General features: G+C 36.2%; 1 protein-coding gene across 12 annotated transcripts in view; it reads right to left on the minus strand.

Annotated features, from left to right (window-relative positions):
* The window catches only part of PLEKHA5 (pleckstrin homology domain containing A5), a 239,848-nt gene that overhangs the window by 68,603 nt on the left and 148,546 nt on the right, over window positions 1-22,699 (minus strand). For 7 of the 12 annotated variants that reach the window (XM_027592894.2, XM_027592890.2, XM_035729177.1 and 4 more), the window contains 5 exons: window positions 17,772-17,872; window positions 13,796-13,911; window positions 13,485-13,502; window positions 9,509-9,976; window positions 3,287-3,752 (listed from right to left, as the gene is read on the minus strand). In XM_027592894.2, the coding sequence (XP_027448695.1) occupies window positions 3,287-3,752; window positions 9,509-9,976; window positions 13,485-13,502; window positions 13,796-13,911; window positions 17,772-17,872 (1,169 nt within the window). Of the gene's footprint in view, window positions 1-3,286; window positions 3,753-9,508; window positions 9,977-12,539; window positions 12,736-13,484; window positions 13,503-13,795; window positions 13,955-17,771; window positions 17,873-22,699 lie in introns of those variants that run through there. The other 5 variants (XM_027592897.2, XM_027592895.2, XM_035729176.1 and 2 more) reach the window with 3 other exon arrangements.

The following is a 22,699-nucleotide window of genomic DNA, read 5'->3' on the forward strand; positions in this document are numbered from 1 at the left end:
AATCTGTGGTCAATGTCAGTGACGAGAAATCTGAAGTTTACATTACAAAATATCACTTAAAATTTGCTATTACTGCTTATGAAAGTAGATATTAAAAGTTAGTTGCAGAGTGGTATCTGAAACTGCATCAAGGAGCTTTTCATACTGTTACATTAACACCTACTGGTTTACAGGCATACCTAGGAGATAACTGTGGGTTCGGTCCCTGACTAGTATAATTAAGTGGATATTGCAATAAAGCAAGCCAAATGAAATTTTTGGTTTCCCAGTGCATGTTAAAGTTATATTTAAACTATGCTGTTATTAAGTGTGCAAATAGCATTATGTCAAAAAAATGTATATACCTTAATTAAAAGATAGTTTACTGTAAAAAATGCTAACCATCATCTGAGCTTTCAGTGAATCATAATCACTCATCACAGATCACCATAACAAACAGTAATAAAATGGTTTGAAATATTGTGAGAATTACCAAAATGTGACACTGACATGAAGTGAGCAAATGCTGTGGAAAAAGGGCACTGACAGACTTGCTTGATACAGGGTTGGCTGCAAACCTTCAATTTGCAAAAAAAATGCAGTATCTGCAAAGTGCAACAGAACAAGGCATGCCTGTGTTTATGCTTTAAATGAATTTTTTACCCATCTCTGATTCTGTAATATCAAACACTGGTCATGTGGAAAATACTGGTTCAGGGAGTTATGCAGATGTTGCCACATATCAGTATACAGTTATCAGTAACACACATTTGTTAATACCACCACTGATCTTGAAGCACCGGAACGCTGTCAAACTCAGTGGCAGATACAAGATTTCCACAATTCTAATATTTGCTTGAAAGCTCAAATTTGTCATCAGTGACAAATACTGTTAGTTGTTTCCTAGAAGTGACAGGGTAACATTTCACTTTGAGAAGTGTCTGTCAAATACCAGGTCTGAACAACTATAGTTTGTCTGTCATTCGTTCTTTCAAGTAAAAATGGTGTTTCATAAAAAAAGGAGCTAGTTCAGCTTGCAACTCAATCACACAAATCTCTTTCTGTGAGTCAACCGTAATATTAGTTAGTACTTTGGTACGCAAGAGAAATGCCTTAAGCATATTTCCCATTTCATCAAAGAATATTAAAATGATATATAATGAAAGGTCAAGATGGAATATATTTTACTGCTTCATCAAAGGGTTTTTAAAGTGAAACTGCTACTTTATTTCTACTGCAAGTATGTGGTGCCAATACCCACCATTGTTCTTGTGATATCTGAAAATGGAAACACAATGAATAATGCCTGATTGCCATTATAAAATAGTTTTGAGCTTATTTATAGACTCCCTGAAAGGGCCACAGGAACCCTCAGGGAATCCATGGACATACTTTGGGAGCCACGGATCACACCAAGGAAAACGACAGGATAGTTTGAAAAAATTTTTCTGGCAATGTTTAAGAAGTTTTTGGAAAGAGGAACAGTAGACATTAGTTGACTGGTAACTAGATAGAGAGCACACGCTCATTTATATTTGTTGTTGAAACAGATGATAAATTTTGACCAAGACTATGAAAAATACTAATACCAGGAGAACACTTTTCAACCACACACTAATAAATTGTATTACAGCAGATTTGTCTTAAATATTGTTACTATTTATTTTATTTGTTTGTTTGAGACAGAGCGCATATGCACGCGCACGGGAGGAGGGCCAGAGGAAGAGGGACAAAGAGACTCCACACCGAGTGCGGAGCCCCACCTGGGGCTGGGTCTCCTGACCCTGAGATCATGACCTGAGCCGAAATCAAGAGTTGGGTGTTTCGGGCGCCTGGGTGGCTCAGTCGTTAAGCGTCTGCCTTCGGCTCAGGTCATGGTCCCAGGGTCCTGGGGTCGAGTCCCACATCGGGCTCCCTGCTCCGCGGGAAGCCTGCTTCTCCTTCTCCCGCTCCCCCTGCTTGTGTTCCCTCTCTCACTGTGTCTCTGTCAAATAAATAAATAAAATCTTAAAAAAAAAAAAAGAGTTGGGTGTTTAACCGACTGGGCCACTGAGGTGCCCTATTATTACAATTTTTTTAAAAATCAAACTTGATTTAGCCTTTGGGTATACAAAGTGTTAAAACATCGAACTTTGTTACCATGGAGTTCAAAGTGAGCCTTTTTTTGTTGTTGTTGAGGCAAACTAAAGCTTCCTCCAAAAAAAAAAAAAAATCCTGATTGACTTACTCATTTCTACCTAATGCTTATTTATGGAAAAGTCAAACATAAACTTTATGCAATGTTATAACTGAAGGATTCAGTCTGTCACAAGGATAAGAAAAGGTACATTTTAAAATGGTATAAAGCAAAAAAATTCTTTAGAATTAAAAAAAGAAAATGACAGATTCTTTTTCTTTAAATGATTTTTTTTTAAAGATTTTATTTTTATTTATTTGACAGAGACAGACACAGCAAGAGAAGGAACACAAGCAGCAGGGGAGGGAGAGGGAAAAGCAGGCTTCCCGCTGAGTAGGGAGCCTGATGTGGGGCTCGATCCCAGGACCCTGGGACCACGACCTGAGCCGAAGGCAGACGCTTAACAACTGAGCCACCCAGGTGCCCCGAAAAACTCTTTTTCATTTTAGGATAGACATTAAAGAAATGGCTGCATGTAGGCTGACTGATCAAAATGAGCGCTTTAGTATTATAAAAAGCTAACTAACACAAACCACTCTGAATTCACTCCAAGTAATTTACTAAGCAATGCTTAAACCAACTGCATGTACAAAGTAGATCATGATCTCTATGTATATCTTAATTTTAAAAAAGTATATAAACCAGTAAGCATTATTATTCTAATATTAAGTTGGGCATCTAAGGAAGTATTTCAATAAGCCACATATGCAGCTGATTAGAAGATGAGGCTAGCACTTATCTTAGCAAAGAGCAGGATGAGCTTGATATATGAATGCAGGTATGCTGTAAGGGGGCAGGTGTAGAATTTTCAAGTGTGTGAAGAGCCAATAAATATGCAAGTGGTCTTAACCTACATGGAAAGCTGGTGAGATATGCTATCCAGCACAGAAGAATGCATAAAGCATCTGCCACTTCTTTGCTCTTGAGGGACGATGCATTGCAAGCTTAGGTTTTTATATGTGAGATTTTGATACTGCAGATTATTTTTGCTTACTTTTTAAAACAAAAGAGCTGCCTTGCTTACCTGCTCCCTATTTTGTCTTTTACATTTAAAAGAAGGAACAGTGTGGCCAGAAACAAAACACAGCCTCCACAAAGTAGTAGTTAGCACAAGCTGAGCAGACATCTTACCTTAGGGTGGTGGGCTCTGTGCCTGTGGTCTACCGTCACATCTGCTCTCTGAATTGGGGAAGATACTTCTGATCTGTATGTTCGTTGAGGGGAGTATCCCTGATAAGCAGCTATTGACCCATGGGAAGGTGATGTGGGAATAGAGTGCATTGTCTGATCAGAGATATTAACCATGGTTTTAGGACTGGTCAAAGTACCATGACGAGGGAGGGTGCTCTGCTTATTATAAAACTGGCGCTGCTGCCACTCGTAAAGCTGCCACATCGTGTCATCTCTCATTGATCTCCGTTTCTCTTCTGCTCCAGGTCCCACTGTTTTGTCATGAGTGGAAGGGGTGATGCTGCAGATACTCTCAGGCCTGGTCTTGCTGTTTCTTGGGAGTGTTCTATAACCTTCTGGATAGCGCGCCATAACCTGTGCTCTGTGGCTTGGCATATTTCTTGGTAATGTTTGGTAAGAAATTACTCTAAAATTAAAAAAAATAATAATTGAAATGTAAAAATGAAGAAGAGAGTTGTTTTCCAGATTCTAAATGAGAGTACATTCCCCCCTCTTCTGGTAAGTAAAATATATATCGGGACTTACTTTTAAAAAGTTGATCATGGGATATAAAATATTAATGAACAGATTTTAACCTTTTTATGAAATTCAGTTTGATGAATTTACTACATTAAGTAAAAAAAAAATCTTTGTTACTTACATAAAAGACTATTCCATACAACATACAGTTTGGTTAAAAAAGGGAAAACACTTATTAGGAAGAATGTCCAAGGTCTAATCTCAAGTCTGTCTCCTTATCTTGTTTTCATTATCAACAGACCCCTAGAATCTTTTCATACATCTCACCAGAACAGGTGAGTGGGAATCACTGTGTAGGAATGGAGTACTGAAGGGTGTGAGCTGAGCCTACATGGCCAAAAGACAGGAAATGAACTACCACAGGTGTGTGTGATTCCTCCATTGCAATGCTTCCTTCATAAAGCATCACTATTTCTGGGAAGAAGTACATCAGTACATTTGTGGTTGGAAGAGAAAATTCCCCTTGATAACTTTTTTTAATTTGAAAAATAAAAATGACTCGAAGCTAAAGCTCAAAACTGAACGTAAAGACAAAAATACTCCAACATAACAATATTTAGGTATACAACTGTAAATCTCAGCAATTTCACGTTTCTAGCATAGAAATGAATATTCCACCTTGGTATAAACATTTGTGGGAGGCTTTTTAAAGCAATCTAAAATTTCCCCATAGACATTAAGCATCTAAAATAAAGTTCTTTTAAAATGCCATAGTTTTGGATATGGATACATTAGGCATATTACTAAGCAAAAATTATTCCAGTTTCCTAAAATGAAAGAATAAAGTAGAATTTTAGTTTACAATTTTTTTTAAAAAAGGCACTGTGATAAAAACACTGCTTTGAATTTATCAAAACTATCCTTTTGCTAACCTCATGCCAGTAGATAAATAAAAAGAATTTTCAAAAAGTCAATTAAAATTTTTAAATAAAGTTAGCATTTGTGTTTCCCCACTATCTTCAGAGGTAGGCATAAGGTGCAATTACAATTCAAATTCTAAATGCAAACACAACATTTTAATTAACAGTAACCACAATAAAATCTAGATTTAAAAGATCAATATTGAATCATAAGCATTCATCTTATGCTAGCATCTATATTGGTTGGGCATAAACTTATATCCTAATATAAAATGTAATTCAATAAACCAAATGTGGGAGAGTTGGGGCCCCATAAGCCCAGGTTATCTGACCTCTTCTTTCAATGTTTAGTTAATACTTTTCTTCTGTGTACTGTATTTTCAACACAGAATATATTTTGGAATTGTGCATATATAATTGCATAATATTTTGCTGCCTCCTACTGGATGTTAAAATGCCCAAAAGGTTGGTGATTACATAGACCAGAAAATTTAATGTGTAAGTTACTTGACCATACTCTTCAATCATCTGAGAATCCTTGGCTGACAAGCTGGATGTCAGAGCTGTTTGACCCAAAGACTGTTGTCAGTAACAATGCATACTAATGTACTGCAGTAAGAAAAGACTGCATTGTGATTAGGTATAATGAGCTGGGTGCATTTGAGCTATGAAGTATGGGGAAATAAAAACCCCTGCATAATTTGTGCCCACTAGGGCAATGAAATGATGTTACCTTTACACAAACACCAGAGGTAGTCTCAAATATACCTTTTTGTGGCTTAAAGCACCCACAGAGGGGATAAAGCTGTGAAAACCACAGCAACACAGTGGAAAAAGAGTAAAGTGGAAAAAAGCAGTTGATCCAAAGCCAGGAGGGCCAAGATCCTTGCTCTTCTACTAAGTACAAAGACCTTGGAGTTCATCTGGGACCCAGAGAATGTTAAGAGTGTGTGGTGGGTTTTTTTTGGGGCGGGTAGTATGTGTTTTGAGAACAGGGTAGGAAAGACCAAGAGCACATAACTCCTTTTAATTTTTTTATTATTTAAAGTAATCTATACACCCAACATGGGCCTTGAACTCATGACCCTGAGATCAAGAGTCCCAGGCTGTACTGACTGAGCCAAATCTGGCAAACTGAAACTTTTGGAGATTTGGTTTTATCATCTATAAGATGATCCAATCACAAAACTATCTTATAGTTCTAAACTCCATGTCTTATTATGTATTTGAAATATTTCCAATTCCTTCAACCATTTCCCTCTAAACTAAATCTCCTTCATCATGCTGGTTGTTCTTCAGCTTCTCAAAGTTTTCACTTGTAACAGGCTTGCTCAAAATTGAACATTGTGCCTCCCCCTCCCCTCCCCCCACAATCCCCACAAGAACTATTGCAAGCAAGGCTAATCATCTGATGCCTTTGGAGCTGGAGTAAAGGAGAAAGGTACCCAGTACTCTGGTATAACCAGCATAAAAGTTCACTTCTTTGCGGCTTTCTTGCCACAAATATTTCCTATTTTTTTCTCTGCTTGGTCTTCCTTCCTTCCTATCCCCACCTTCTCTGTTCACACTAAAGCTAGAAAATGGAAAAAGTCCAGAGTTGGCAACCCCAAGGCAATCTGCTTGGGAAGCACAGAAATAGATTCCATCCTAGAAATTCTGTCCTACTACTAAAGCAATTTACCCCAACATACCTTGATTTGGTCATTCACAAATTCAAGAACTATTATAGAAACCTTAATATGCAAAAGGCTCTGTACTAAGCACTGAACTATATCATAGAAGAATATACTAATAATATAAATATTAACTTTATATGCAGTTTGGAAATCTGGGAAAAGATTATTTATAAACATATCAGGATGGGACATACATTGTTAATCTAAAATACTAAAAACTGTCTATAAACTAATGTTTAAATTCCATTTCAGAAAATCTATTGCACTAAACACCCCCCATCAGTGCTCTGAAGCATTCACAACATGTGAGCTGGACCCCCCTCTTGTAGAGAAGTATATGGAACTTGAACTGTTAACATACCATACGATCATTAAGAGGAGGCTAATTAATGATTACAAAGTTTAAAAGGCTCTTCTGCCATCTTTGAAACTACTTTTGAAGAATTTTAATAGAAAGTTAGGTTATTATCAAGTAAATTTATTTTTAGCCCATACACTTTCTAGCATTTTGAGACCTGTTTTTCAAAAACTAGTTTCCTTCAGTGGTTCTCCCCAAAGAAATTCAAATTAAGCAAAGTGTGATTTACTTTTAAGTGAAAGCTTAAGAAATGAACACTGTAAGCTCCTTCATCAGGTTTGGTGCTCCATTCACCAGCAGCTGCCTGTCAAACACCATGAAAACCGTGTCCCTGTGATTCTGCCAGGCAGAACAATGGATTAAGGCACCATGCATCTTAACAGCGCCTGCCACTCACAAAGAAACTTTAAAGCTCTGTTCACAGATGCAGGGATCTACTATTTGATGAAATATTAAACTTTTCTTTCCATCAGAACTTTAAAAGCAAGCCTTTCATAAAGTTTTACAAAATGAATTATACTATGAATAACCGGTAATGCTTCTTTCCACCAATAAAAATTATTTAATTACAAAACATCAACTGTTTTTTAAATTTGAAGTTCATATGATAATGTAGAATTGATCTATCTCAATGATCCAAAGTAGCTTCTAGCCAGTGAATCCAAAGTTGGAGGGGAGAAAAACACAGAGAAAATCTTAGCTCAAAATAAACTTCAGAAGCTGTAGGTCTGCATTCAAAAGAAAGTCACACAGAAAGCCTTTACGTATGTTAATTATAACCATCAAGAAACCCAAAAGTTCTTGAATTCAACTAATATTTATGCTCAACAATTAAAAAAAAAACCTAACTTCCAGATGTCTGTCGAACCTCCTTAACTATACAGTTTCAACTGTAAGAAAGTATGAAATCATTGAGGAACGTGATTTAACTAAGAAGTGAGATTTAATTTGCTGGGTAGAGATTCAGCAAATTTTCTGGCTGGGATTTTTATTATTGTTTCCCTGAAAATGGTTACCTTAAGTACTATCAAACATCCGTTCATCCCCACCCCCTCCCCAAACTAACTCTGGCGTCTCTTCAGCCAGAAATTAACAAATATGTCTCACAATTTTCCCTTGGGAAAATCAGAAAAGTGAGTGCTGCGGGTGGAGAAGAAGAAAATGAAAGTGAACATATTGCGGGAGTGTTTTTGCAGTGCTGGTTGAGATAACAAAAAGTGCACCCAGGCCTTTGAGCTGTTCCTGAAAGGAGAGAGACTTTGGCTCACAGCCGCAGACGTCAGCCACGCCAACTGAGCAAACTGGAAGAACGTTCCTATACCTCACAAGTTTCACTGTTAAGTTAATCTTCATTTAACCGAAACACATTAATGTCATTGTTTTGTGGTTTTCTACTACTGAGAAGTAAGAGTCACAATAACTCCTCAGGTAATTCTTCCCACTACATTAAAGTATTTTTAAAATTTTGCATCACTAAATTCCTGCCTAATGATAGCACACTGTTTCTCATTGGTAGGTGCCTGCTTTTCCTCCCTCTCCTCTGGCCTTTATTTTTCATCTCCTTTGCAGGCCCCCACAATCCGCTTGTTCCCTTAAATGTAAATGTTCTTTCAGGTTTTCCTCTAGAATCTTTATTTTATCCAGCCTCCAGCTGAATGAATTTATCTTCTCTCATCCTTCCCTGTAAGTACTTTTGATATAATGATGATGTCCCAAACCTTACTCAAGTCCAGATTTCTCTTGGGAGCTACAGACTACAGGCACCTCAAATTTAACCTGTCCATTTATTACTTTCTCTCTTTCCAAATCTTCTCCATGAGGTTAAAGGCACCAAACCACCCTTGATGATCAGAGGCTTAAAAGCAGGGTTTCATTCTTGATTTTCCCTAACACTCAAACCAGACTGCGTGTGTTCAGCTTGCAACACTACCTCTTACTGGCTGTGTCTCTGGACACGGTGTGGAAATTTACTGTGCTTCAACCTCCTCTTTGGGAAATGGGGATAATTGTAGCATCAGGGTTATAGGATTGTGTAAGGACCAGATGAGTCAAACTAGACTAGGACTAGTTTGCAATCAAGCATGTCCAAGCACTCAACTAGTCTTGTCAGTCCTACCTCAAATACACCCCCCTTTCTTTCCTTGTTTCACTTACTCCTATAGCTTTTGAACTTTCTCTAATCTGTTCTCCAGATTCTGCAGCTAGACAGATCTTTCTGAAACACCAATGTGAACACATCTCTTCTGGCTTATCTCTCCAGCCTCCTTTCTCCGACACCATCACAGCAGATGCATCTAAGCCATACTGGATTTCTCTGGATTCCTTTTCCTGCTCCCTATCAACTCTGCAGTTTTATAGATCTAAACCAAGATAAATATGCCACTTTTTTTACATTTCATTTTGTATTTCACTTCCTGCAGAAGGGTTTTCCTGGACCCACAGGTTGTGTTGGTTGTCCCTGTTCTTGTAAGTATCATGTTCTTCCTTCATTTTGTCACAGTATACTGGACTTGTTTATTTAATTTTCTTCTCTACAGGGTAAGGACCTCTTTGAGAAATCTGGACAGAACAATGGGAGACAGAGAAAAAACACTCATGTCTGATTACCACAAAGAAGGGAGACAGAAAGCTATAATGTCTAAAAATGCAATTTAAACTACTATTTTTCAATAGGTGTGTCAGAAACCATCTCCACTGACATGGTGTGAAAGAAATCTGGGTTCAGAACACAGAACAAGAAGACACTTACCCCCTGGTTTCTTCTTCATGGCCCCTCCCCTTCTGGATTTTAATCCACTGTTCCAACTGTTGCATTGAGTTTGTCCTCTGGATGACTCGATCAGCCTCTGTGTGTAAGGGCCCTGTATTTGGGTGATTTACACCTCTAAGATCTGCCAGGCTAACATTGACTGTTTTGTTCTCCGAACTATTCACATTGACTGGCCTATAGTGTCCAGTCTGAGCTGGGCATGTTGACCCGCTCTCATATTCAGATGGCAGAGAATTCAACTTTACGCTATTAATTTTTGTTAAAGGTCTATCTTGACCATTCTTCTGAAATCCATACTTTTCAGCTTCCAATGCCTTTTTCTCTTCATTTTTGCTTATTTCCTTGTTTTTCTGGTTATTTTGGACCTCTGGTTTAATCAGCACTCTATGATTGGGAAAGTTATTGATTTCTTTAGTTGGTGCATTTTCAGATGTAATCTTGTCCACTCTGAAATCAGAGAAGAAAATCATAGTAAATCAGCTGAAACAATGCACGTGTTATTTCTTGGATTCAATCTAGGAAAAATGCAAAATTACGTTTGACTTTATGAAAAAAACTGAAAGGGTCATAGAGGATAAGCCTATATAAATCCCTAATGTTGTGATATGAAAATTCAAGTACAACATCAGAATGCATAAATAGAAAGAAGGTGGGGGGAAGAAAACATAAAATACACAGTGTATAAAGCACTGAAGGATAAAAAGTGATGAGTGTCCCCGTTAGAAATCTGGAAATAAAGCAAATTAGGATTACCCTTTGAGAGTAAAACCACAAAATCCACACTTAAAGGACCACAGCAGCTAGTCATTTGAAATAAACAACGTGGCTTCCAGCCAGGAGGGTTTAACTCATCTTGAGACAAACATGAGTCTGGTTTGTGGAAATGGCTACACCAAGAAATTATAGTCTGATGCTGTCGAAGATCTGCACCATATGACTAACTAGTGTGTTTGCATTCAAGAGGACCTGATTTTTGGTTAAGGGCTCTCACAGCCAGACTGTGTGTGTTCAGCTTGCAGCTCTACCTCTTACTGGCTGTGTCTCTGGACAAGGTGTGGAAATTTATTGTGCTTCAACCTTCCTCTTTGGTAAATGGGGGTAATTGTAGCACCAGGGTTATAGGATTGTGTGAGGACCAGATGAGTATATCAGTGACTGCCACACACTTTATTACTATTATCATTCTATCTTATCACACAATTTTGAATTAGAATGTGGCATTCCGTGTCCATCTCCCCACTGGAAGAATGTACTGCTTAATAGTACGTGACCGGGCCACCAGTTTTATTGCTCACCATTCCAGTCATTTTACCTAGGTCTTTTTGATGAGAATCAGCTTCTCTGAGACCAATCACTTCCAGACTCTGACAAGACCAAGCTGAGTGTCTGAACCTGCACGAAATCGCCAAGATCGTGCCATGCTGGGAGGCCTTTCCGGAATTGGCCAACCGTTCACATTTCAATATGTACTAATGCTCCTATGGGATCCTAATGTGGTACTGCTGCCAGTGTTAGTGACGAGTGGGAAATATATAACTCGCACATATACAGTATAGATAGTTTAGAATATGATGAGTGAGGAAAACAATGGAAGGAAAGGTGACTACTTTTTGTAAATTTGTGTATGATCCATATATTTAGGTTGGATATAACTCATAGCTTGTAGATTGGAAACCATATTAGACACTGAGAAAGTTTACTAAGATATGCTATGGAGTTTCTTTCTCTTAAAAGATAAAAGATTTACACTAAAAGCACATTTATCCTTATTAAATTCTAGGAGTGAAAGAGTGGATTTAACACAGAATATTACATACCTGAAAAAAAATTTTTTTTATCTGAAAAAGAATTTTAAACTTAGTTACCTCTAGTTAATTAAAGCTATTTTTTTATTTTTTTATTTTATTTTTTTTAAAGATTTTATTTATTTATTTGACAGAGAGAGACATAGCGAGAGCAGGAGCACAAGCAGGGGGAGTCGGAGAGGGAGAAGCAGGCTTCCTGCAGAGCAGGGAGCCTGATGTGGGACTCGATCCCAGGACCCTGGGATCATGACTGAGCCGAAGGCAGACGCTTAACGACTGAGCCACCCAGGGGCCCTAAAGCTATTATTTTAAATTAGAACAGCATTGCCTTTTTTATCTTGATTTTTCCAAAGACTTATCATTTAAGAAATGTAATAAAAAAAGACATATATACTGACTTTTCAAATGGGAACAAGCGAATTTAAAAGAAATGAACTATCTAGTTAAAAGCTAGATGTTTTATCTCTTAGGTGATATGCTCTGATAAATATCTGTTAAGTATTCTAGCCATACAGGAAAGAGAGCCCATTACCTTAAAACCAAGCAAACAAAATCTCCCTGTACTTATGAAATATTACCATAATTAGGTTCCTTCAGTTTGGGAAATATTAAGTGAGACCAACAAGGCGGGATAAAAATGCCAGCAGCGAGAAGTAGAACAAAAGACATAATTCCTACAGGATAATGGTGACATCAGGCTGGGCACATGGTTGGTCTTCAGTAATTTCTGGCTGAGTAAATTATATCAACACAACATGCTAAAAATTATTACAGGCACATAATCAACTAAGAGCTTGTCAGAAGTCCAACCAAAATACTATCATTTTTATCACCCTAAATTATGAGTAATTATCAGTTTTTAGAGTGGAAAATTAAGAAAAAAATTGAAGTTGAAATTCTGAGATAAGGAAAACATACAATATGAGATTATCTGGAAATCATATATTTAAATTATGACACTGATTTCTTTATTTTAAATAGTTTCTTGAAAATTTTACTCTAAGGTTAAAATTATCTTAAGATTTTCAATTAATTCTTTTCACCTACACATTTTCCCTAGCTATCTGTGTTAATCATCTCCTCTTTATGTCCATTTGGGTAATTATTTTTTTTTAAAGTAAACTCTACACCCATACACGGGGCTTGAACTCATGACCCTGAGATCAAGACTCCCATGCAGCACCACCAATTGAGCCAGCCAGGCAACCCCCATTTGGATAATTTTTACACATGAAATTCCAAAAGCAAATTTTCCTTTTATTAGCTTTCAACTTAGAATATGCAACTGGTTGAGTTTTTTTTTTTTTTAATAGGTGTCCTAGTGTTTAATCCGGGTCTTCCTTTCTTTTCTCTCCTTTTTCCTAGCTCTAATGACCAGTGATTGGTTAAGTTGATTTGAACCTGATATTGAAAAAAAATAAACACAAATATATTTATATAGCATCAACTTCATTCAGTCTTTTAACCAGTCAAAAGACTTTTATTAATATGTACACTAACCCTCCTCCCCATCAAAACTAAAGATTTATATTGTAACAGCCCCCTAATTCCCTGAGAAGAGAGAAAAAAGACCAAGCATGCAAGTAAGCATCTTCCTTGTATAAGATATATGCTCAATTGCTGCTGACTGGAAAAGAACTTAATTGTGTCACAGATTTTTCTTCAAATTACAGGAATACAATTTTTTTAAAGCACATTATTCAGCTGCTATTTAAGTAGTTTTATAAACCGATTTCCTCTCACTAGTTCTTAACATAGTTCATTATTAAAATGATTTAGATGTTCAAGCAGAGAAAAAGAAATCACAGATCAATTTTAGTAGTACATATTTATATTATCAAGGACTCTGAGTACTGAAGTTTCAAAAGAAAGAAGGTAGAATTCATCAAGAAATAGACATATTTAGAAATGATCTTAATGAGTTGTTTTCTGGAGACATTTATCATAAAACCATCAGAATTAACCAGCAAATGCTGAAGAAATGAAACTCATCAAAATTTTTTATTTCTATTTATTACACTCCAAAAACATACAACATAATATAAAAGCACAATAAAATTAATTTCATGAATATAAATTCTATTTGAGGATTTAGGCCTTAAAAACACTGTCTTGTGCAGGTTTAAGATAACAATTAAAAATGTACTTACCGGAAATTAAAGGTAATTCTGTAAGAAGAAAGAATATTCAGTTTGAATGTTAGGATTCTGTATTCACCTCAGTACACTGATAGGTGAAAATGAATAGAGGAAATGTGGAATAAAAATGCAGGTGGTATCTCAAATTAACTAAAGGTGTGTTAATTTAATACAGAATATGAATTAATCCTTGCTTTCTGAGGAAGAAATGATTTCATATCATGACTAATAAAATGATATGTACTATGATAACGATATATACTTGCAGGGCGTGGATTAAAATGTAAGTGACAATCACCATTATTTTCCCTACAAGCCTTTACCTTTTCACAGGTTCTGTCTGTACTAGGGCAGCATCTAACATGGCTTTCATCCACAACTCCATTTCCTTTCCTGTATCAGTGCAGAAATAATAGGTCCGCATGTTTGGATGGGCTGCCTGATTGAAAATGACAGGATCATTGTAGACAGATACACGGGATCTGTAAGAGAAAAAGAAAGACAGTTAAGTGGTTCCCTACATGGATCATTACTATCAACTTTCAAAGAAAGCAGACTTGGCTTATACCTAGTTACAGAAATGACTGACTTAAAATAAATTCAATCTTGAAAAAATATAAATATTAAAATGTCCTCCCAACATTGCCATTTTTCCTTTGAAAATCAAAACGAGGAAAAAAGGTGTATGGGAAGGAAAGGAGGTAAGAAATGAAGTCCCTTGTCATACCTCCTTGCCATGCCTGTTCCATGTATACACCCCTAGCAATTTCCATTTACTACAATTCACACCTCTTTATTCAAGAATGTTCCATAAAAATAGAACTATCAAACAATCCAGCAAATCCCCTTCTTATTCAAAGAAGAAAACACCAATTCAAAGAGAAATATGCATTGGTGGCTCAGTTGGTTAAGCATCTGACTCTTGGTTTTGGCTTGGGTGGTGATCTTGGGGTCATGGGATGAAGTCTGGCATCGAGCACCATGTTGGGTGTGGAGCCTGCTTGGGATTCTCTCTCTCTCTCTCCGTTTGCCCCTCCCCCTGCTTGTGCGAGTGCTCTCTCTCTCTCTCTCATAGATATATAAACTCTTTAAAGACAAAACAAAAAAGAGATATATGCACCCCCACTGCAGCATTATTTACAATACCCAAGATACGGAAGCAACATAAGTGTCCGTTGATAGATGAATGGATAAAGCAGATGTGGCGGATAAACACAGACACACACACTGGAATACTACTTAGCCATAAAAAAGAAATGGAATCTTGCAATGACATGGATAGACCTGGAGGGTATGATGCCAAGTATTACAAGTCTGACAGAAAAAGACAAATATTGTCTGATTGTACTAATATGTGGAACCTAAAAAACAAAACAAATGAACAAACAAAACAAAACAGAAACAGACTCAAAGATATAGGGAACAAACTTTTGGTTACCAGATGCAGGAGGGATTGGAGGGTAGGCGAAAAAAAAGTGAAGAGGATTAAGAGGTACAAACTTCCAGTTATAACATAACTAAGTCACAGGGATATAATATACAGCATAGGGATACAGTCAATAATACTGTAACATCTGCACGGTGACAGATGGTAAGTAGACTTACTGTGAGGATTCTTTCATAATATATAAAGATATCAAATCATTATGATGTACACCTGAAACTAATTGTATGTCAATTATACTTCAATAAAAAAAGAATGTTCTAGAGCAACCAGCAATAAAATTAATAGAAATGTACATGTCATAGTATTTCCCCTTTGTGTTAGCAATTTCTTTAGTCTTCAAAAGGTGCTGCTGTGAAAGCATTTTGTTTAATCCTCATAGACATCTACACACAAAAATAAAAGATTTATAAATGATCCAAACTGGTATTTCCCTTTTGCTTTTCATCTCAAGTGTCAGAGTTAAATAAAATGTAAATGTTTTGGGTTTGAGGAAGGCCTATGTAAGTGGTAAGTGGGTTTTTATTTTTATAGTGGTTCAATCTGCCTCTGTTCCTGAGAAATGGAAGAAAAATGAAATAAAGGCATCAATGAGGGACTGCTATCCCAGGTGTGAGCACTGAGAGCTCAGCTGAGCACGTGGGCTAATGGGGCAAAGAAGGACAGCAGTAGTAGCTGTATCAAAGTAGAAAAAAAGGCCAAGGTAGAGAATTCTGTGGAGGAAACATTCTTAATTTCCATGCAAAAATGCCTGTGACAGTTTCCTATCATACACGGAAAGACAAAGAAAAACAAACAAAGGCTATTTCAGCATACAGTGAGGTAAAGGAGAGTATGAAGTACAGAGTTAGTCCGCTAAATATAAAAATTGGAGAGGAATAAATCTGGAGCCACACACTTTACTCCGAAATCTTGACTATCTGCTTTGTTTACAGTGTCAAATTAGCTTTTTCTAAAAATTTCTTTCAGAAAGAATTAAGACAGAAATAAATTCAACGAACACAGCGATCCAAGTAACGACATAAGCAACAAATCTCACTTGACCTTGTTGGAGATATAGTTTTATATCTAAAACTATTATGGAAACAATTTAATAGAAACAGCTCAAATGCTACGTGTTGTTAAAATGATTAAAGGCACGGCAAAGTATCCCTGGACTGCCTGAATCGGGCTTTAGAGAAATGAATGAAAGACCACTGTCCACATCTGTGATCAAGGGAAGGAACGTGGGGCTAGTGCTAAGAAGCTCGAGGTACAGCCGTGACTCCTTGCTAACAAACCACACCCATGCTTGCCAGGGGTCAAGCAGAAATAGTTGCTAGATGATGATGGAGTCTGCTCTCTAGCTTTAAGTTCCACAATTGTCCATGAAGTTTCTACTCACCATTGTGATAAGCAGTAGTCTCAATGTCAAAAGTGGCTCATAAATTTGGAGGAAACAAACATTGCAAAAGAGAGAATTTGAGAGAGAAATTACTCTCCTTGTTAACAAGTAAAATAAAATTAATATCAAACCAAATAATTACAGAGAAAATATACTTAACATGCATGGTCACTGTTACTGTGATTTCAACATTCTAATATTTAAGAGTCTAAGAATCCAGCAAAAGGTCCTACAAAGAGTACATTCAATGAACTTTTGCCAAATTGATGAGCAAACACAAAAATTGAATTCAAGATCAAATAACAGTATCATACAGTCTTACACGTGGAAGTAACTTTTATCACATTATTATTTTAAGTTAACAGTATTAAATTTTGTTACAGCATCATCAGTACTTAATTCTGTTTCTCTGGTTCACATTGTTAATACAATTTATTGAAATTTCATGCCTTTCCCTTCTTACCCACAGTGTCTGCTCAGACATCACCTTCTCCTTGAGGCCATCCATCACCCCACCCCCATTCTAACTTTCCTGCTTTTTTCTTCCACAGTTAATGATGCAATACGTTAATTAGCAAAAGTTGTAAATCAGCTGCAGTCCTGAGTATTCTTTAAAAAAGTGGATGGGCAGTGAAAATGGAATCAATTTTCTAGGGGTGTAAACATTTTCACTGTTAAATTACAGCATGTGTTACCCTTCCTTTTCCCCTTTCCCTTCAAATGAAATTTTTACATCAAACCTTTCAGAGTTGTTAATTTAAAACTGACTTAAAAAAATAGGCGACCTCTAAAATTTATTTTAGCCACAGCCATAAAGCAAAGAATGCAGTAGGGCTTTTGAAAACAAAAATAACCAAGTTATCATTAAAGTGGCCTTTAACTTGAGGTATTTCACAAACCAGCATATCAGAAGTGGGTGGGTATTGTTAGTCAGAGGAGGGGGGCTCAGGTCTGCTTGGATTTAATACTTTTTAATGTTTCAACATCAATATTATCTCAAAAGTACCCAATGTTCATTATGTACTTAGACCCAAGAACATCTTTGCAAATATTCTCTAAGATCATAAATGTACATATGTTAAAAAACCACAGTTGTTATCTCTTACAGTACTCTTCCCCCAAATTTATTATGAAAAAATTCAAACATACAGTAACCTTTAAAGAACAGTACAGTGATTGCCAGGACACCTACAGCTATAGTTACCAATTATTAGCATTTTCACATATTTGCTTTATCTAAAATCATTCTGAAGTACAGACATAAAGATGCTTGGCCCTTAGATATTTGAGAACATGCTTCCTAATTAAAAGGGTCATTCTCCTACTCAACCTTAAGACTATTGACTTATTTTAAAAATAAAAATGACCATCACTAAAATATCTTTTTGTAATTATCTATGGGTCAATATCCATCTTTTAAATCAGGGCAAGATTCAAATACAGAATTAAAATAGTATGGCTATTTCCTTACCTTAAAAGCGTATTTGCGATTAATGTGATCCTCAGAGGTAAGCATAGCTATTTGAAAACTAGGTAATAGTATGCTTCCCAGGATACCCTCTTCTTTCTCATCTAAGACATAATTGAACATCTGATTAGCATTTTAAATGTTCTCATGAAGCAGAATAAATTTTCTCAAAATTTATTTTGATAAAATCAAAAGGTTCTTATATATAAATGAACTGGACTCATGTGTCGTTTAGATAGTTCTTTATAAGGTTTTAAAGGAAATATTAAATAGCACAAGTGTATATACTTCTTCACTTTCATAAGCTTCCCCATCCTAAGCAAATCAGAAATGGTTCTCACACATCAGAAAAATGTCAATTAGACATAAAAACAGTATACATTTGTTTGGCATATATACCACATTCTACAAACCCCTTCACATGTGATTCATTGAAAATATATTAGCATATAAGTAACAACACAGAAACCTTACAAAGTCAATCTACCCACATTTCTGGTAGGATTTAAATGCCCAACCATTTCAAGCCAAGACAAACACGCAGCTCACTTGCTCATGCCCTCCAGTCTGGCTCAAATGTCTCATTATAAAGCCTTCCTGGACCACACTATTTTTAACTGCTTCCCATCCCAACCCAACCCAGAGCCCTGTCTTCTCTTTCTGGAACTTTACTGCCCCTACCTCCTCAATATCTTAGACATACTATTTGCTTTATTATGTATTTATCAACTCTCTCTCCCCTCTAGAATGTCAACTGAACGAAGACATTTAGAATGACAGTAGATGCTAAAAAACATTTGAATAAATATACATTTTAAACTATGCTGTAAGAATTATATGATTTTTAAAACATATAGCTGTGGTTAGCTTTTACTAGTCATTCTGATACACAACAAAGTTATGGGAATAAATTACAGACCTACAAGGCAAAGCAAATAAAACACACCCAGGAGAATGATAAAACATTAATCTTGGCACAGTATAGATTCACATTATTAACTTGCTGCTTGGGGGCAGAGATGTTTATGAAACTCGAAATATATAGTTCATTGTTAGAAACCCATAAGACAACTTAATTAAGCTGTACATTAGGCTGATGAACTCAGCAATGAGAAAAACCATAAATGAGAAATAATTCCTTTTATTATGCTTGCCATGTTTTTTTATTATCATAAACTTAACAAGGAATTTTATTTTCCCCTCATTTCTAATATATATGGTGAAACTTCCAAAAGAAAGTTGCATTCAACAGAGGTTATTTCTGTAGCTTTTCTCATAAGGCTACAAAATTCTGCCTCTTACTATACTAATAAATGGAAAGAATGAACACAAGCGCAGATTTAGTCTAAAAGGTAAAAAAAAAAAAGAGGTAGAAAGCAGTCATCAATTATGAGAATATGACAATTTAAAAGATGAGTCACATTCTATTTTAAATCCAATTTTGTTTATATAAAGCATATAATCAGAAACCGCTCATGAAGTCATCTTTATTAAAAGATCATTTTTATCAAATAATACATTCTCTTATGTTGCATTACTGGAAATGGTGACTTTTCCTAAAGTTCTTTCAGAATATGCACAGGCACTATGGCATAGGCTGATTTCACTGGATCACCATGAATGGTTTCCCAGATGGACACTAGCAGCTATGAGATCTTGGCAAGTTATCAATACTGGGTATCTCAGTTTCATCAACCATAAAACTGAGGAAAACAGGGCTTACTGCAAAGGACTGTTGTGAGGCTTAAATGAGCTACCAGACATGAAGAACTCAATAATGCACTCAGCCCATTTGAAGTGTTCAATAAATACTGCCCTTATTATATAAAACTAAGGGCACTGCATATATAAAAAATCTTCATCTTTTGTCAAATGACTATCCTAAGAGTTTTTCACTAGATTCTTCAAATGTTCCTAATCATGACATTCTTCTGTTTAGTTCTGTCAAGCCTGACCTAAGTAACTGTCTTTTACCTAAAGGGCTTCATACACTGACAAGCAAAGAGTGGGTACTGATTATCTGTAGAATGAACAAACTCTCCAGGGGGGGTGAGCTGGACCTTTGTTAGACTGGATGATAGCCCAACTCCCTCTGTCCCAACATACTTCCTTCCCTTTCCTGCAGGTATAATGGTCCCCTGAACACTCCCCAATGAGCCTCTTGCACATTAACCTCCATCACAGAGCTCGTGTCCTGGGGAACATAACCTGGGACAAGAACCATAAGAATCTCAACATTGATTAGATTCAAGTTAACATTTTAGACTCCCCACTTCTACTTCAGCTTTAAAGATGTTTGGGTAAAAGACAAAAAACACATATATAATTACAGCTGGGTACGTAAGTTACAGACTGGAATATTATTACTAATTATTATTACCTAGAATACTTCAATACTTTGTTAATTGGTCTCCTGGCTTGTAGTTCAAGTGCTAGGGTGATTTTTCTAAAATGTGCATATGATCCTATTATTATTCTTGCATTTAAGATTTAAGAGTTAAAACTCATTAGGATGGTAAACAAATGACTTTTGTGCCTCAATCTACTTTTTAGCCTTTACTCCTGCTATGTCTGCAGGCATAACTTTCATTCCAGCAACATAAGCCCCATGTGCAATTTTACAAATATGCCATCCTCACACATGCTTTGAACATGCTAAGTCCACTGTCTAGTGGACTTACCCTTCTTTCCTAATTCTTTCCTTGTACATCTGGTTAACACTCATTCAACATAACTGAATACTATGACAGTCTTTCTTAGACTCCTTTAGCTAATCTGTGAGTTCCATGAAGAGAGGAGTTTATATTGTTCACTTCTGTATCTTACTACCTAATAATATATCTGGTATACCAAAAGTGCTCACTGCTAGCTACCACCTTACTCCGGGCCATTATCATTTCTACCTAATAACCCCTAACTAGTCTCTGCTTCTTTCCTTCCTCCTTATAATCCATTTTCTAAGAGCAGCTTGAGTAAGCTTTCCACAATGTAAATCAAAGCATATCATTCGTATACTGAAAAACATCCCACTGTTTCCTTACGGTATTTACAGTAGAATCGAAATTCTAGTAGAGTCTGACATTGGTGCAATCTTCATTCCTCCCACCTGCCTCCCTATTGCTAGTCCTCCAGCTGTGTACAACGGTTTCCTTCTGCTCCTTCAATGTTCCACTTTCCTAACGTCAGAGCCTTTGCACTATTGCTCCCCCTGCCTGAACATTATACTCACTCTGGCTCTTCATCATCATTTAGACCTCGCTATCTAAAACGTCTGCTCAGAGAACTGATCCAAAGAAATCTTTCCTCCATGCGTGTCTTTCATATGATGACCTTATTTTTCTAAAAGGACTTACCATCATCTTTTTTATTTATCTGAATTTATTTACTGTCTCCCTGATTCCTCTAGAATGAAGCTTCATGAGAGCTTTCTTTCACTGTTTTGACAGCACCTGGAATGAAGCAGGTCCTGCTCAATAAATATTTGTTGAATGAATTAAGTCCCATAATAAGTTTTGTCAGCAGACTGTAAAATAAAGCAATCTCAGTGTTCTGTCATAATATGCCCGCTACTTTGCAAAGAACAGTGGGAACTGAGCTTCCATCTGGTATTGGCTGCTAACCTATTATAAAAAATAGCAAATCACTTATTTTGTCTTACTTTCCATATCTGTGAAATGTGGACTGATTTGTCAAAAAATTCTGACAGTGCACTGTGTATGTCACTATACTAGACACTTGGAAAGATACAGAAGAAATGAATGGAGCTGCTGTATTCAGGCCGTTAAGAGAAGAGACCTGTGTAAGGAAAAAACCTGTGGTTAAGAGAAGTGCGTATGTATAAATCCTGGCTCTGACACTTGCTAGTTGTGAGACCTCAGGCAAGCAATATGACCTCACTGTCCTTTAGGGTCCTCTTGTGTGAACAGGCGAAGTAAGACTTCCTACCTTGTTAAATGGCTATAAAGAAGAGATGAAATAGATCATCTATGTTACATGCTCAACATACAGTAAATGCTCAAAAAAATGCAAGGTATTATAATCATCTCACTAAAGTCTGGTAGTTTTTATTTCAAATATGACAATTCCTGTTGATAAAATAGTGAAAGTGTATAATATCATCTACTCATTTCCAACCACCAAAAGTGCAAAAGTGAGTTAAGTGATATTTCTTCCCTTTTTATATTTTCTTCTTTTTTACATTGCTTCTGTCTGGCAAACCATACTAAAATTAATAAATATATTAGGTGTAAAATGCATATGGTTAATAATAATATGGAATCTCATATTCAACATGGCTTCTGAACTCAACATTTACATTTTTAAAATTAGGTTAAAAGTTTTTCTATTTTAGTAATAGTCATAAGCAGTACCTTTCCATGAGCAACGATAGCAAGTTATAAGGAATTCAGTGTTCTTTTTGTTGTAAATTAACATTAAGGAATTTTATATGAGAATAGTAATAAATATTTTCTTGTTCTTATTTAAAGCTCTAAGTAGACTATAAATAAACTGCAAAAGAGAGAACTACAAACTGTAAGCTTAGAAATAATGCCTGAGTTATATATAACTCCTGACTTTCTGAAAGAGTGGGAAAACCTTTAAGGGAAATTGTAGAGTATGGTTGGTACTTAAACTAAAGATAATATCAAACCTGCTGCCTGACCAACATCTCTATGACAAAATGAAATTTTATAGGTTTGGTTAATTCCGACTCAGCAATGCTTCTCAACCATAGTTTGCAGTGGGGGAAAAATAGATGAATACAATTCTAGTAATTTCTAATTTGAAGGTTAACATGCATTACATTGCTCTGACAGATGACCACAGAATTTCATCACACTCTTTTGGTATAATCACAAATTTTAAAGTTGTTAATCAGTTCTAAAATCCTGTTATAGTTTGTGAAATACTTATCTAGAAAAGTTATAAAT

Source organism: Zalophus californianus, chromosome 9, assembly GCF_009762305.2.
Source record: "Zalophus californianus isolate mZalCal1 chromosome 9, mZalCal1.pri.v2, whole genome shotgun sequence".
NCBI classification, from domain to species: domain Eukaryota; kingdom Metazoa; phylum Chordata; class Mammalia; order Carnivora; family Otariidae; genus Zalophus; species Zalophus californianus.